Consider the following 15,411-nt stretch of genomic DNA (forward strand, 5'->3'; position numbering starts at 1 on the left):
AAATACCACTAGAATTAGAGTTTATATTTGTGCATTTGCTAAACAAACTTCAAGGTTAATAACGTAAATAATATAAAGATGGCAAATACGTAAAATAACTTGGATTTTGGAGGCATCGTTCCCGAACACCTACCAAATAACATATTCAAAGGCATTTCAAAAATGAATTTAGTAGGCATTAAAGATTTTTACCCGACTTTGCTGAGTTTTGAGAATACCATCAAAAAAAGTGGTTCTAGAAACTTGATGCTTCTTGAAATGTATATTCAGCAGAAAGGAAATATCAATTGGGTGATTCGTGATTCTCTTAGATCTTCTATTCACACGAGTTTTGGCTTGATTATACTATTAAAGCTTCGGAAGCTAAGACTATTTTTTTATGAGCTTATCCCTCTAAGGTGTTTCCTTAAAGACCTTCATTCTTCCCTCATCGTTGCATCTAATTCTCTAGATATTATCAATGTGCTATATGAATGCCACGTATGTATGCTTTGTATCTTGAAATTATGTTAGTATACATAGAAAATAGGTAGAAAGAAGTAATATAGATTTTTGGTTAATCTTAATTTAGTCCAACGACATATTGCATGTTTGATGTCTATTTTAAGTGATTCCATCATTTTTGGGGGTAATTGGAATTCTTTTAGAACTAATTATAATTGCATTTGTCAAAGATACCTAAATTTTTGTTCCAATATGAATGTATGGCCTCCCAAGGTAAAAATTCAATATGATTCACACTTAAATCGATCAATTGTAACTTTTGCAACCATCACAAGGATTGTTAGCTTTTAGCTCTTAATGTGTTTGTTCACCCCCAAAACGACCATGGATACTTGAGGAATGAATCTCAACAATAGGTTAGACATTTAAAGTCTATTTAAAATGCCACAAGTCGTTATCATTTCAAAAGAGCCAAGTTTAAGTTTTTCAATTGAAATGTACCCTCACCTAAAAGGAAATTTCATGTTTTCTAAAATGAGAGTTCTTTTGAAGATTAGGGTTTCTCGACAAGCCTTAAGACTAAACGCTTAAGCGGAAAACCTTAAAAGGTGTTGTATTGAAATTGTCCCAAAACTCCCAGTTGCTCTTTTATCGTCTTTATTTCTTTATATTTCATGTTTCTTTTATCTTGTACGTCTAAAGTCCATTTGGATGAACTAATTTATTCTTTTTTGTTATGTTTTATATTGTTGGAGTGACAGAGTTTTGTAAATGCCCTAAAAAGAATAGATTGGATTGTAAATGCTCTTTGTTGAAATTCACGTAAGAATCTGCAACTAATGCAGACATAAGGCATCATCATGTAACCTTAAACAAACACCTAAAACATAATCAAGCCACACCACCACCCTAACAAACTACATGAAAATAACTTAGTATTCATCGATGATACTTGAAATATACAAAATCATAATTTCTTTTTAATAACTATCTTGATACCTGAAAATCATGAAGAGTTTGTGATTTCACATTCGCAAATAACAGAATCGGTCATCTTTTTAGGCTTGAATTTAATAACCATTTCTCTTTCTATTTCTTTTTTTTTTTCTTAAATATTTTTTTACCACATCTGTTGAATCCTTTCACAAAATTCTAAATTTCAAAAATAAATTAGAAAGTAAATTACAAATAACAAGCAAATAACAATCGAAACAACAAACTTAGAAACAGAATGAGTATTTCTCAGCATAATTGTCCAAATATATATATATATATATATATAAGTAAAACGGTTATTAATAGTGACCTTATCAAATGGCTATAACATTAATCAACAGTAAACACCAATACACAATGCGAAGCAGATAATGGAGAATAACAAATAACTCAACTGGGATTTCAATCTCTATTATAAGGAGCAAAAATGAATCATCGATGTGAAATATAACCTGGCAGAGAGAGGCTTAAGAAACCCCACAGCCAAATCCAAAAAGTTCTAAACCAAATCTCAAACAACTAATTCCATTAATCTGAAATATTGCATCCAACAGAAAATTTGCTTGTCAAGCAAAATAAAAACAGACATTGTTTAACGCTTCTTAGAGACACCAACAGTCTTCCCTCGGCGACCAGTAGTCTTGGTGTGCTGACCACGGACACGAAGACCCCAGTAATGCCTCAGACCACGGTGGTTCCTGCAAAAGATTAATTTCAGAATTTAAGTAATAAGCCATATTAGTCTAATGACTCGAGAGTTTAGTTTAGTTATCAAATCACAAGGGGAAAAGGATGGACAAAACTCAATCCCTGCGTGTTACTTGAATACAGATCAAAAGAAGAGCAGACTGACATGGGAATAAAACAGACAAGATTATACAAAAGAGAAATGGCTAATTCAAACCGAATTTGAAAGTTGGACTGCTGCCAAAAAAAGAAATTTGGCAACCTGTTGGATAGGGTATAGCATCAGAGACAATCAATCTATACATTCTCATTAGCCCGGGTACTTGAAACTTCATAGATTCACCAAATTAGACAACTAATCGGTTCCTATTTCTTAATAGCACATTACCAAATACACCATTTTTTAACATGTTAGACAACTAATAAAGTCAAATGGCAATAAAGTTATTGTATATCAAGAGTTGAAAGAAATTTAGCATTTTGTGCTCAACGAAAACAAAAACATATAATTGCAAATATGAATCACCTGATCTTCTTCAAACGCTCCAAGTCGTCTCTCAGCTTCATGTCAAGAGCATTAGACACAACCTGTGAATACTTTCCATCCTTGTAATCCTTCTGTCTGTTCAAAAACCAATCGGGGATTTTGAACTGTCGGGGGTTGGCAACAACCACCATGAGATTGTCCAGCTCGGCAGCAGTTAATTCACCAGCTCTAAAGTAAAAGGCAAACATTACACAAACGGAAATACAAGCCAAATAAAACAAGAACAAAAACTAAAACAGCCAATTAAAACAAGAACAAAAATAGAGATACAATATCATTTCCAGAACTTAAAACCCTTCTCAAAAAATATTTGCATTTAGAAACATATTTGTTTCTCGCTTTATACTTCAAACTAAATCAGAAACCTTAAAATTCTAGCCAACTACCAACTAAGTTATTCATAACATTGGATCACAGAATATCATGCATATACAAAGTTATAAACAAGTAAGTACACACGGGACTGTTCTTATAACAATCTATTAAAGAACATGAACACAATGAAAAACATATCTAATTAACTCAAAAACAAGAAAAAGAAATACCTCTTGTTCATGTCGACATCGGCTTTTTTGCAGACAATGTTGGCGAAACGCCTTCCAATACCTTTGATGGAAGTAAGAGCGAACATGATCTTCTGTTTCCCATCAACGTTTGTGTTGAGCACACGCAAAATGTGCTGGAAATCTTCGTTCGCTACCAACGACTGAATCGACAATCAAAATGGGTAGAGAAAGTGATTGATCCGAGAAAGAATAAGAAGAAATAGAAGAACGGAGATGAAGAAGAAAGAGAGCGTTAGGGTTTACCATTGTTGAGAGTAGAGGTTGAGCGTCTTCGTTCTGATGCTTCTTCTCCTTGGCTAAGAGGCTGCAACGAAACGGACGACTTACCAAGTGAACAAAGCTCAAAATTAGGGTTTTATATTAGGGCTGTTCTTCTTCTTCTAGGGTTGATTGTTGTATGTAAAAGACTGCTTTGCCCCCCTTACTAAATGCCCATTCTGGACAAAATAATTTAACTCGGCCCATTTGTGGGCCTGCTTTTTCGTTTTGGCCCATTTATTTAACATTTTGAAACATTTTAATTATTTCTTATTTTATAAATATTATACAAATTTGATGTCCATCCCAAACAAAAAAAAAAAAAAAAGAAAAAAGACCACACGTTACCTCGTGTATTACAAGTTTAGTTTATACATTCTTAGTGCTGTGTTTAAAGTCAAGTGTTCTATTTTTTCCACTACCACATGTGTTGGTCATTATCTCACATTCTACTTCTCAAAATCTTTAAAAATAAGTGGTGATTTGTAAATTTTGAAAATACACCTATTCCTGGAGTTACCTTCCATTTTCGAGAATTTAGACACAACTCTTAATTTCATAATTTGTTATTTTATTTTATTTACATGTTTTTCTATTATAATATTATATTTTTATCTTTGTTGTGCTCTCGATTTTACTAACATTTCTAACATTTTTACTTTGTTTTTGTTTTCAACCGCTTGTTTCTATTTTGAGTATTTCGTATCTTTGACTTGAAGTTTATGTTTTAATTTGCAGGTAAAAGTTATTAAGAAATTGTGTATAGAAGTAGGTTGTATCGTAACAAATTTACTTTCTTATTTATTATTATTATTATTATTAAATATTATAAAATGCATAATAAATCAATTATGAAAATAAATAAAATTTTTGTATCGAAAATTTGTTAAAAATGGTAAAATGTTCAGCAAATTTGTATGTAGTAATTTTTGTGCGAGTGAGTTCTCTTTTCATATTTTTTAAAATATTGAAGAAGAAAAATATTTGACAAAAATAGGTGTGTTTCGCAATTTTCACACCTATGTTTGTCAATATTTTCCACTTGCTATATTTTTGTCATTTATTTATATTCCTGCATAATTTTTCGGATAAATTTACTTATGATCATGTTTTTATCATTTCTTTAAACAACTATATTACTTTTAAAATTAATCTTTTTTTTTCATGAAGTTTAAATGATATTATTATTCTTTAAAAAAAATCCTTATTTTTTTAAAACAAATATTAAATGTATTATCTAATGCACCCCATTGAAAATATTTAGGGGATGGGATATGGGAAAATGTAACTTGTGGTGCTCACTTTAACACTCATCATTTTAAAGTTTAACAAATTAAATCAAATTTGAAAGTTAGTATTTGTTACAAACGAAACCTTTTGTCACATCCACAAAATATGATGAGTTTTAAGGTGGTCTGGACTGATCTAAAAAAATTTGTTTTTCAGAAACCTAAATATTATTTGCATTTTTTATGAAAATTGTTTGTGTAATATTTTTCCATCAAGCATTTCTCTATTGTTTTCTCTCTCTCTCTATATCTCTCTTTTTTATCTTTTTCTATTGACATAACTTAAAGCATATATCCTTTTTTTAGTGATTAGCCTACGTTTAAAAAGGAAAAGGATGAAGTAGTCCTAAAACTAGAATACCATATTTTTTATACTTCAAAATTAATACTAATATCATAATAAATACACTAAAATATATTATAGTTTGGTCGATAACTTTTTAGTGCCACAAGTAGATATAAAAACAAATAGTACAAACATGGGTCTTGACCTCATTAGCAAAAACCTATGTGATTACCGTTACTGATCTCATCTATTTGTTACAAAAGTCTCCCCAGTTGGTAACTCTGACCAAACTTGCCTGCTCCTAACTGACGATTACCTCAAAAGAGTTTGCCCCAGCTCAAAAAAAGAAAGAGGCACTGAATGTCGGGTCACGTGGCAGCCGAGGTCGGCCTTCCTATAGATGGTCTCATTGATTTAACCCAGCATAACCATGTCTGCTTCAAAACCATTTGCAGCTCTGACAAAACTATCAAACGACACCAAAACCGACAAGGACACCGTGGGATGAACATAATATACAAACCTAAGAACCCTTATTTGGGATAGCTGCAAAACCGACCGGGTTGAGAACGATTGGGAAAAATCAAATGGAGAGAACATATTCATCTTCCTGGAGAGATGAAAGAACCTGCCAAGTTCAAGCTACGTCTAATTCATTTGATGTAAGAAGATCCAAATTACATGTGGTAGACCAATCACTGAAATAACACAAGGTTTTTATAACATACAAAACAGACACAACTAGATAACAAGATAGGTGAGAAACTTGGTTGCCCTGTCATAATGTTACTGTACATGATCATCTCATCATATGAAAAAGTACGAACCTCTGGCCAGAATAAGGAACTATTATGAGGTTTTATTTCTCAAACAGAATGAGAAAGCTTAGTAGTAGCTAATAGGAAACTGCTTGTTTCGAATCAATCAATACTTACTATTTCTCTATGCAAGCCTCTCGCCCATCGTCAGAGTAAATTTGCTCCCAATGCCCTAGTTAATATCACAAAGAAATAGAGCAGCCTAATTCCTTGGCAGCAACATGAAGAACCTCAATGGGCATTCCGGTTACAAGTCGACTATGAGCTTCCCAAGTTAAGCACTTTTCAAGGTCATCTTTCCAGTTAATGGCTTCCCTGTTGAAGTACTGAAAAGATGGACTGTGAACACCGTTTATGTTCTTTGGTGTAGATCTAAGGACATAAGAACCAGTTTGCAAAATATTGCGAAGAACTGATGTACTCAAAGCACGGACATGTGCACTTGGATGAGAAAGACACCGAACCGTAGCTGGTAGACGACACTGTATGGACAAATTCATTTCTATCAATGTGCAGTTCATTGACAATTGAGGTTATGATTTTTGATTTTATAGGCATGATCAATTTGACAAGTCTAACTATGATGTCAAGTTTCCTCAGTTGAAATTTATTTGACCGAGGCACTTGAAACATGGAAAAATGTTACCTTCAAAAGGTTGGCAAGACCATCCGCGATGGACAACCCAGATTCTCCCCACTCCAGCACCGGTCGAATTGCTCGAGCTGTTGCTTCTAGGAGCTGTCCGTCAAAATGAGAAATTTAATTACCAACAAGCGACCAAGTACATAGTATTACAACTACAATGCATCTTATCTTCAGTGTTCAATGATTCCTCCTTCCCATTTCAATAATTTTTCTTCTTTTAGAAGATAGATTGTTTTGGTTTTATCCCCAAACTTTTCCCCTTGATGCCCTGTGCACATGTATATTACAGAGTGATTTTGAAAGTGTTTAAATTATGTTTGCCACATTTAAAATGACTTTCATCTTAATCATTCAAAATCAATTTTGATTGTATAGAAATTACACCTGAAAGTGTAAAAGTCAAACGTTAAATTGTTTTTAATAACCTGAGAACATATTCTGGAATGATTTTGAACATGATAAAAATGATTTTAACTACTTCAAAATCACTACCAAACATCTTAAATTGTTGAACTTGAAGCTCAAAATTTTATATCACCTCCAGCTGGGGCAAAGTGCAAGCTTCTCCATCTACTAACATTCCATCTGTAGCACGCAAAAGAAGGTCGGATGCGCTTGCTAAAGTTACTAGCGATTCCGGTTTATCATGATTCCTCATGAGTTCAACAATCAATTTGATGATCCGCTGATTGATTCTCCACATCTTTTGCCCTTGGTTATCATCTTTAGCAATCCAAGGCTGGAATTCTCTATCAGCCTGACAATCCCAGAAAGCAATAGAAGTAACTATAATACATGAAGCATTCAACAGAGGTAAGTAACTATAATACATGAAGCATTCAACAGAGGTAAACCCAGGAACTTGAGCTACTAATTCAAGCACCATTTCCATGGAAAATATTTCAATTTTTTAAGAAAATGTTCCTCTAGCAACAAATCTTGGCAACACGATAAAAGGCATTCTTCTTTGTTATACAATCTCGATAAATTGATGGCAGCATTAGCTTATTAATTTACCAAGGATAGGAATCATGATAGTTTAAATCAAAATGATACAGGAAAAAATTTAAGCAATGAACGAGTTGACTAGTGAAAAGACCTGGAGTACAACAGCTGCAGCTGCTTTTGCTGGGGATGCAGATACAACATTGCAGAGTGCATCAACTACCTATAAATTTGAAGCGTATTTATTAATAAGAATTTCTTAAATCACCAATTGACCCAAAAGTTTAACTTATGAATAAAGTAAAATTTAATTTTATATCATTTACTACTCATTTGTGGGTTTAAAATATAAAGAAGACCCAACAAGTGCAAATCAATATTAATTGGGAAAAAAATTACGTTACTTGAACCAACTATTCTAATACCATCTTAATTCACTTATTAAATCAAAAGCTTAACCTTACAAATACAGACAAAATTAATATTATATCATGCAACATGAATCTCGTCACAAAATCAAAATAACTAGTTGGCTGTACATTATAATGTCATTTAATGTGCAATAAAGCTTTATCTTTTCTAATCACAACTTCAAAAAATAAAAGCAGACTTGGGTGTGATTTTGAAATGGTTAAAATCACTTTTGTAATATTCAAAATGACTTTAAAATATGCTTTTAATAATTCAGAATTAATTGTAAAAAATCAAGTATTAAATTGTATGTAAATAATTAGGACACGGTTCAAAGTAATTTTGAACCGAGCGAGAGCAATTTTAACCCTTTCAAAATCACTTAAAAAAATCCTAGTTCAATGGGCCTAAGCCACTGTCTAAGAAAAAAATTAATTTAATGTTTTGATTGCCCACACTTCAAAATATGACGAGAGTTGTTGATTGCATACACTGGTAGAACTTGAAGAAGAGTTCATCTGGTTTATTATCTCTCAGTACCTAAACCAAAACATACAATGGCAGAAATAAGTCAACAGTTAGCTTACCTGTCTCCATCCCTGTTGGGCAGATGTGCCCTCTGCACTGGGTTGAATTTCGGGCGTCGCAATTAACTTGTGCCATAAAAGTGAAACAACAGAGAAACATAACTCTTGCTTCTCTGCCAGCACTGATCTTAAAAGAATTTGTGCACATCCATTGAATCCTATATGCCTATCAATTGTGAGAAAATTCGCTAGCTCAGAAGCATCTAACTGGAAACTTGCTATTCGTTTGCCCAACATATTTTCCAAGTCAACAGTTGAATCTGAAGCTCTTTCAAATGAAAGTTTTGCCCTAACATGGCATGACTCTTCACATTTAGGGATAGACTGCTGTCCGTTCTCAAAGTAGACATGGTCCTCGAGTTGTGTTAGCTTTCGGCCTGCTGAAGACACACGAGAATATTCAGAAACTGGTGCAGACACTATGTGCACTTCTAATGGCTCAGCCCTATTGACAATAGATGCAACAGCTTTGCTGTGAATATCAATAAGGTTGTACAATGATGAAGCCCGAGTATAAATTTCTTCATCCCACTTGCATCGCATTAAAACAGAGAGAGCATGCATGCAAGCTCTCGACCGTCGAAATAGTTCTGAAACATGAGCAGCAACCATAGCTGCAGCAACTATTTCATTTGAACTATAACTCCAAGACGTTCCAAGAGAAGAAGGCTTTAGAGAAAAGAGAGCCTCCAGAATAGATAAAATTCTATGAGTACGGCGAATTGCTGAGTCGATGCTACTCTGAAGTTCAAAAGAAGATCCATTTATTTTGACTAACTTAGCTATATCTTGCGAACTTTTAAAACTCAAACGCTTCCTTCCCCGTGACATCAATGGAAATAGCTGCAGTTCACAAGCAAGAGCACAAACAGCAGCAAGAACATAAGAGTCAAAAGCTGATACAGGCCCTTGTTTATTCCCCCAGCTTTTTGTTTCTCTACTTTCTCTGGAAATATCTTGACTGGGCTCAATTTTTTCTTCCTGAAAATTACTGCTACCGCTTCTTCTTTTCTTTCTTCCGTTTGATTGAGCTTCGTGACTAACACAAACACTTAACACAATAAATAGTAAACGTGAAGCAAGCTCTTCTGAAGCACACGATTCTAAGAAAAGAGAGTGAACCATCATCCGGAGCTCTGATACAGAAATGTTCTTAGAGACATAACCAATTCCAGAAAGATATTTGAGTTTCCTTGTACGCTCTGTTGAAGACTCGGATGGAAATGCTCTTTGAAGAATCGCTTCTACTGTAGCAACAAATATCTTCATTAGACATGCTTCAGATGGACTGCCATGAGGAAGATATTCAAGGACCTTAAGAAGTGGTATGTACAAATTCCACGATAGTAAGGGAGGTTGTAGCGGCGTTGCGACAACAATTTCTGGAAGATCAACTGCAGAAGAACTTAATGGAATCAAGCCATAAGCAGCTTCCCAAATGGTACAGATTCTCCATTCAACTTCAAGGCCATGAGCACAAAGCATGGATGCAATCCCTTGAGCAGTTGCTTCAATTGTTGCTTCTGCTGCTGGAACTTCTATCTGGCATAAGCCAATATAGTTGGAATGTTAAAAACTATAATTGTAATACAATAAGATTCATAGCATCCAAAGTTATAACTTTGTGTAAGTGCAGTCCGCTCTCCAGGGTTGATCAATACGTACCTGTCTCTGGTAGGATGATATATAATCACCCAATGGTTCATGTTGAATTTCGGCTTCCTCAACTTGCCTCAAAGGAGGAAAAAGCAATGCAGGTTGGGAGAGTATCCGGAAGAGTAGCGCTGCTGCAGCATCAGCAGCAATACCTACTCGCATTGACATTGCAGTTCCTATGGCACGTAAAAAGTGCAAATGCATCCAGTTCCTAGGAAGCTGCAGTAAGGAAAAAGCCAATAACCAATGAGGGAGAAAACATATGAAACAGGGACATGACGAAGTAGTTAGCTATTGTTATTGTATCATATTTCATCTAGAGAAAAATAAAAAGAAAAGAAGATATAGACATAGGAAATCCATTAACCAATAAATTACAATCAGCAAATAAATATGATTTTTTTCCATTTACAGGAGATAATTCCGGTAATTCAATAACTATGTATACCTGCTTACCAACTATGCAAGCATGCGAGACGAACCATATCTATACCACTTCAACATTTAAATCTTTTCTTGAGTGGAACAAACCCTGCAGTAGGGTTCAATGAAGTTATGGATGGGTACTATATTTCTTTTAATAAAATTGGTTTATTGTGTGCTTAATTACATTGGTCTAATCTTAAGACTCTCAAGAAGTCAGCCAATTAAAGAACAAGACCTTAATGTTGTATTTAGTTCACAAAATTCTTGGAAAATCTGTTTTTCCCCATCCAACATCATGAAGCAGATATTCGGAAAAGAGAACGGCATGATTTTATTTGTCTAAATTAGCTTACATCTGCACTAAAAAGTTATCAAATGATAGATAAACTATGTTTACATTGGAGAATCAACCAACAAATCTTATATTTATTCCCAATTTCTGTTTCCCTCCATCGGAGGGGTGGCTTGCTTTTATGTGGAAATAAGAACTAGTTGGCTTAAGTAATAAAAGGCTACCCACTGGTAAGCATCCCAAGGAAATCTTTGTGAGGGAGTGATTCAAGATCATAAATATTCTCATTATAATTTCCGCTCAAATTTTATTTTTATCATGATTGAGATTAAAAATATTGATGAGAGAAATTTTTTTAATCCTAATTGGCGAGCATAACATGATATTCTTGACCTAGCAGATTTTGTTCAAGAATTGCCAATTTTACTTTGTTGATATAATTTTTTGCCCTTTTTTCCTCTTCCTCCTAAATGGCCAACAGAAGTGAATAATTTCAAGAGAGTGAAAAGGAAAAAGAAATTACGTCAAGAAAAATAGCAAAGCCACTCAAACTAGCTTACTCTTATTCCAGATGCGTAGTCTTCAGCAGCCCGAAGAAGTTCGACAAGCTGAACAGCCGCATCAAGTGCATCAGGAGCCCATGAAGGAGGTGCTTCTAAAAGCCCAAGAAGAAGTCTTTGAGTAGCACTTGGAGTAGCAATAGCATAATACCTAAGTAAAGAATACATGAGTATGCCATTGAGGCTAAGTTGAAAAGATTCAATAACTTCATTTGTTTCTTTCTTCTGAATTAGAATTCGACCTGTGAAATAACCGTGCATAAGGCTCCAAAGCAGGTAGCCCAGCAACTAGATGCTCATCTAAAGCTGTAGTTGGTGGAGGAAGTAGAAGTGCAGGAACAGCTGCTGCTGTCAACGTGGCAGTCTCATATCGAGCAACTTCTTCATCACATACACTTAATATAACACCAGCACCATTAGCAACAGCCCATCTTGGAGTTGATGGTACAAGTTGCGGATGTTTTCCAGACCCACGAGATGTAGCTAAGAGAGGAAAAAATGGCATTGTAAATTCCTTATCTCAATATGGAATACTAACCAAGTACCAATGTTTTAGATGATAATTTTAAATTTTATATCATGCATTAATGGAGGGAGGGAGGGGGAAAAAAAACATAACATCAATAAACAAAATTCATTCTGCTGATTAAAATGGTAATGAGCAAACCAGTTGTAGGTGGCTTTAGTTCTCTAACTGCATATTTTCCCATAACGCCACTACACCTGTCAGATGCAAAACCATTGTAAGATCAGGTGAAAAAATCTAACAGAAAGACCCATAATTGACTTCAACAGTTAAAGCAGCATTTCTTTCCTTCTAGATGGATTTAACCTCTACCTCACCATTGCCACTATTAAATACTTCTAGATAGATATGAATCTGAATAAATAAAATGTGACCCTATATTATAGATCATCCAAGTACATATGGATTCAAAATTTGATTTCCGTGATTGTTTACTACTAACTTCCTGAGTCCTACTACTTTTACTGATGTAAATAGTAAAACATGTAGCACAACCACTAACCAACGGAAGTAGTCGCTTCTGATGCCTAGAGGTGCCGCAAGCAAGATGTCAGTAATCCATGGAGATAGAAGCCTTAACGGCTTCCTATCCTGATTCAAAGGCATCTGGCCGGGTGGTACATTATTCGAGTCACTGGTTGTCGTATGATTGTCACAACCACTTCTTTCTCCTTCAACACTCTGTTGTTCCGTCTTATATATGGGACGATTATAATGAGTCAAAATTCTCAAAATCTCACCACATGCCAGAGCCCACTGTTCAGAATAATCATGCTGGAGATAACAATATATGTGAGGCAACTAATCCAAGCTCAAAAGAGGAGATAAAATAGGAATATCTCAATTAAGCTCACCTCTGTGTCTGGGCAGAATAAGGATATGAAAGACGAAAAGGGAGAACCATCCTTGCAATACGCCATAGTACCATCAATAATACAAGAAATAATTGGAAGAATAACAGCATGCCCGTGCTCCGGATGATGAAGAACAAAAGTTGCTGGACATTGTTTTCAATGGACAAAGACAATTGTTCAGTACTCATTCATAGAACATTTAATGGCAACGAAATAATCTTTAAACTATTAAGGACAAGACAGATTAGCCCTTACCCAAGACATCATCAATAAGACGCTTTTCCCTCCATGGATAATGACTACGTATTAACTGCAGCAAGAGTACACATCAATAAGCCACACTAATAAACACTAAATCTCCCAAGTCTCCACAAAATTTCAGATTTCTCATCCATATCAGTATGCTTATTGAGTATGTTTCTGTATAACAGAAAATATGAGGAGAAAATGGGTATGGGAAAAACCTCCGCAATATCCTCAGGGAATTGTTCCGATGTGAACTGACCCAAGCATTCTACATACGTAGTGATTTCAGCCTAAATGACAAGGTGTAAGAGGGCACATGTTAGTTACAGTTATTAAGAAAGTAGATATAATTTGATTAAAATGGAAAGTTGAGTCTCATATATTAAAGCATTTGACAAAAAGTTTACCACATTAAAAACAACGAAAATTAGGTACAGTTTATTTTTCATTGAAAAAGTACACAAATGTGAAGAAAAAAATGATATTTTATTTTCTTTTTTTATAAGAACCCAAACTTTCATTTGAGAAAAGTGAAAAGATAAGAGCATAAACAAGCCCAACTACATAAAGAAACTCCAATCCAATAATCAAACCAATATCTCATTAAAAAAAGGCCCAGTGACACAACTACAAAGAAGTATGAAGATCCTATATTATTACATTCAAGCCAAATACTCCATAAGATGGCAAAGAAACTAGTATGCTACAAGATTATACCCTTATTACAACAGGGCGGATTAACGAGCTCCTCCTCCCCCATCCCATAATAACCTTTATTCCACACCCAATAAAGTACGGAAGAAATCAACCAACGAGCCCAAAGAAACTGTGCAAAATGCCAACCCCACAACAGATGATGGAGACAAATGATAGTCGTTTCATAACCATTTATTTTTGTATTCTACATGTATACACATATGCTAAAGAGAGAGAAGCTTCTGTAAAACAAATGGTAAATTATATGAACACGACACATAGCAATCATTTATATTTCATCCTTGTTAATAGCTCAAAATGGGCAAGTTTCAAGAACCAACCATTTTCCCACGTTAGAAAAGTCTAGACAAAGTAAAACCAACCACAAGGCAAATATAATTTTCGAAAAGTGAATCGATTCTAAAAGATTAGATGGAGGAAGAGGAACTTGGCTCACTTTTCTTTGTTGCTCATCTCGAGGTGGAGTCCAAAACAAAGATGAAAACTGGAGACGATCTATCCACCTTTCAGATGAACTAGCCATCATATAGAACAAGAAATAATCTACTACTGGGAGTAGTTCACAGTTTTCGCCAGCCTCTCACTAATGATCCAAAAGATGAACCTCAAGCCTTTTAACATCCAACACATCTCAACCAGTCAAGAATTAAAATATCGTAACTTAACATCCCAAATCGGCACCCTGTTTCGTTTAGAAAAATTGAAACAAAAAAAAAAAACTAAAAATCAAGGAAACTGGGGCAGCTCCTTCAAAGAAAATTTACAAGTATGATATGACCAGCTCGATACTTCCAATTTTCCTCCCTTTCGAATCTGTTCCAGAGCTACCAACGTCTTCTACAAGAAAAACACCCAGAAACCTGATTTCTGTTCAGAGAAAGCCATAAAATCAGGGGAAAGATCAAGAAATGAAACAATACTGAAAATATGAAACAAATAACCCAAAAAATTGTCTACATGAACCGAAATAAGACAGAAATTACAAAAGAAAAGAAGTCAAAACACACAAATCAATGAATATAGCCAAATAATCTGATAAAAACTTCATTAAGGAAGCAGGTGAGCTGTATTTCAACGAAAAATAAAGGTAAAGAAATCTCAAAATGGATCAGAAATTCAGAATCCGAAACTAAGAAAGATACATCATATAAAACTCAACCAAATTAACATCAAGAACACAAAAGAAAAAAAAAACAAAAATAAAAATTACAAAAATAAGAAAAATTACAAAAACCTGGGAGTTTTTCAGTGAAAGGAGGTCCTGAAAAAGCAACTCCGGTGGGCGAGGAATCAAACAAATCACTGTAACAAGTGAGATTGTGAATTTTATATATTCGTTTAATTTTTAGAGATGTTTTTTCAGCGGTTGAGTTTTGGTTTTAGAAGGGGAGAGAGAGAGAGAGAGAGAGAGAGAGAGATGGAGAGGAGAGAGAGAGAGGAGGGAAGATATGACAGATCTTTAGCAGGGCTCTAGGCTTAAGTTGGCTGCTTACGTGGCACTGATATTTTCCTCTCGCCTTGGGGACTTAGCGTAGTGCCGCGTCATGCCCATCAACCATGCATCCCCATCCATCTATGCATCACATCTTTACCCACGTGGCTTTTCTTTTCTTTTTTTTCTCTTTTACTTTTTCTATCTTTCTCTTTTAAATAA

At 34.6% G+C, this 15,411-nt stretch overlaps 2 protein-coding genes across 6 annotated transcripts; both read right to left on the reverse strand.

Moving 5' to 3' along the window:
- Nucleotides 1-1,826: 1,826 nt before the first annotated feature.
- LOC103496593 (40S ribosomal protein S18) lies at nucleotides 1,827-3,656 on the reverse strand. The gene is made up of 4 exons (XM_008458525.3): nucleotides 3,484-3,656; nucleotides 3,220-3,380; nucleotides 2,654-2,842; nucleotides 1,827-2,138 (listed from the first exon to the last, which is right to left on the reverse strand). Exons 1-4 carry the CDS (start codon nucleotides 3,484-3,486, stop codon nucleotides 2,033-2,035), a joined length of 459 nt encoding a protein of 152 aa, XP_008456747.1. The 5' UTR covers nucleotides 3,487-3,656; the 3' UTR covers nucleotides 1,827-2,032.
- Nucleotides 3,657-5,184: 1,528 nt separating this feature from the next.
- LOC103496591 (protein GIGANTEA-like) lies at nucleotides 5,185-15,192 on the reverse strand. 5 transcript variants are annotated; one of them, XR_001763579.2, is made up of 16 exons: nucleotides 14,992-15,190; nucleotides 14,194-14,624; nucleotides 13,259-13,330; nucleotides 13,050-13,104; nucleotides 12,795-12,937; nucleotides 12,443-12,714; nucleotides 12,082-12,137; nucleotides 11,657-11,897; nucleotides 11,415-11,565; nucleotides 10,146-10,355; nucleotides 8,481-10,022; nucleotides 7,637-7,705; nucleotides 7,076-7,294; nucleotides 6,538-6,630; nucleotides 6,009-6,373; nucleotides 5,185-5,701 (listed from the first exon to the last, which is right to left on the reverse strand). XR_001763579.2 is itself a non-coding variant. In XM_051082798.1 (16 exons), exons 3-16 carry the CDS (start codon nucleotides 14,281-14,283, stop codon nucleotides 6,074-6,076), a joined length of 3,513 nt encoding a protein of 1,170 aa, XP_050938755.1. In that variant the 5' UTR covers nucleotides 14,284-14,439; nucleotides 14,522-14,624; nucleotides 14,992-15,190; the 3' UTR covers nucleotides 5,710-6,073. The 5 variants fall into 5 exon arrangements, 1 of the variants encoding a protein (XP_050938755.1); XR_007819729.1 differs by having other exon boundaries at nucleotides 5,185-5,715; XR_007819728.1 differs by lacking the exon at nucleotides 5,185-5,701 and adding an exon at nucleotides 5,710-5,902.
- Nucleotides 15,193-15,411: the final 219 nt, after the last annotated feature.

This window comes from Cucumis melo, chromosome 3 (assembly GCF_025177605.1).
Source record: "Cucumis melo cultivar AY chromosome 3, USDA_Cmelo_AY_1.0, whole genome shotgun sequence".
Classification (NCBI taxonomy): Eukaryota; Viridiplantae; Streptophyta; class Magnoliopsida; order Cucurbitales; family Cucurbitaceae; genus Cucumis; species Cucumis melo.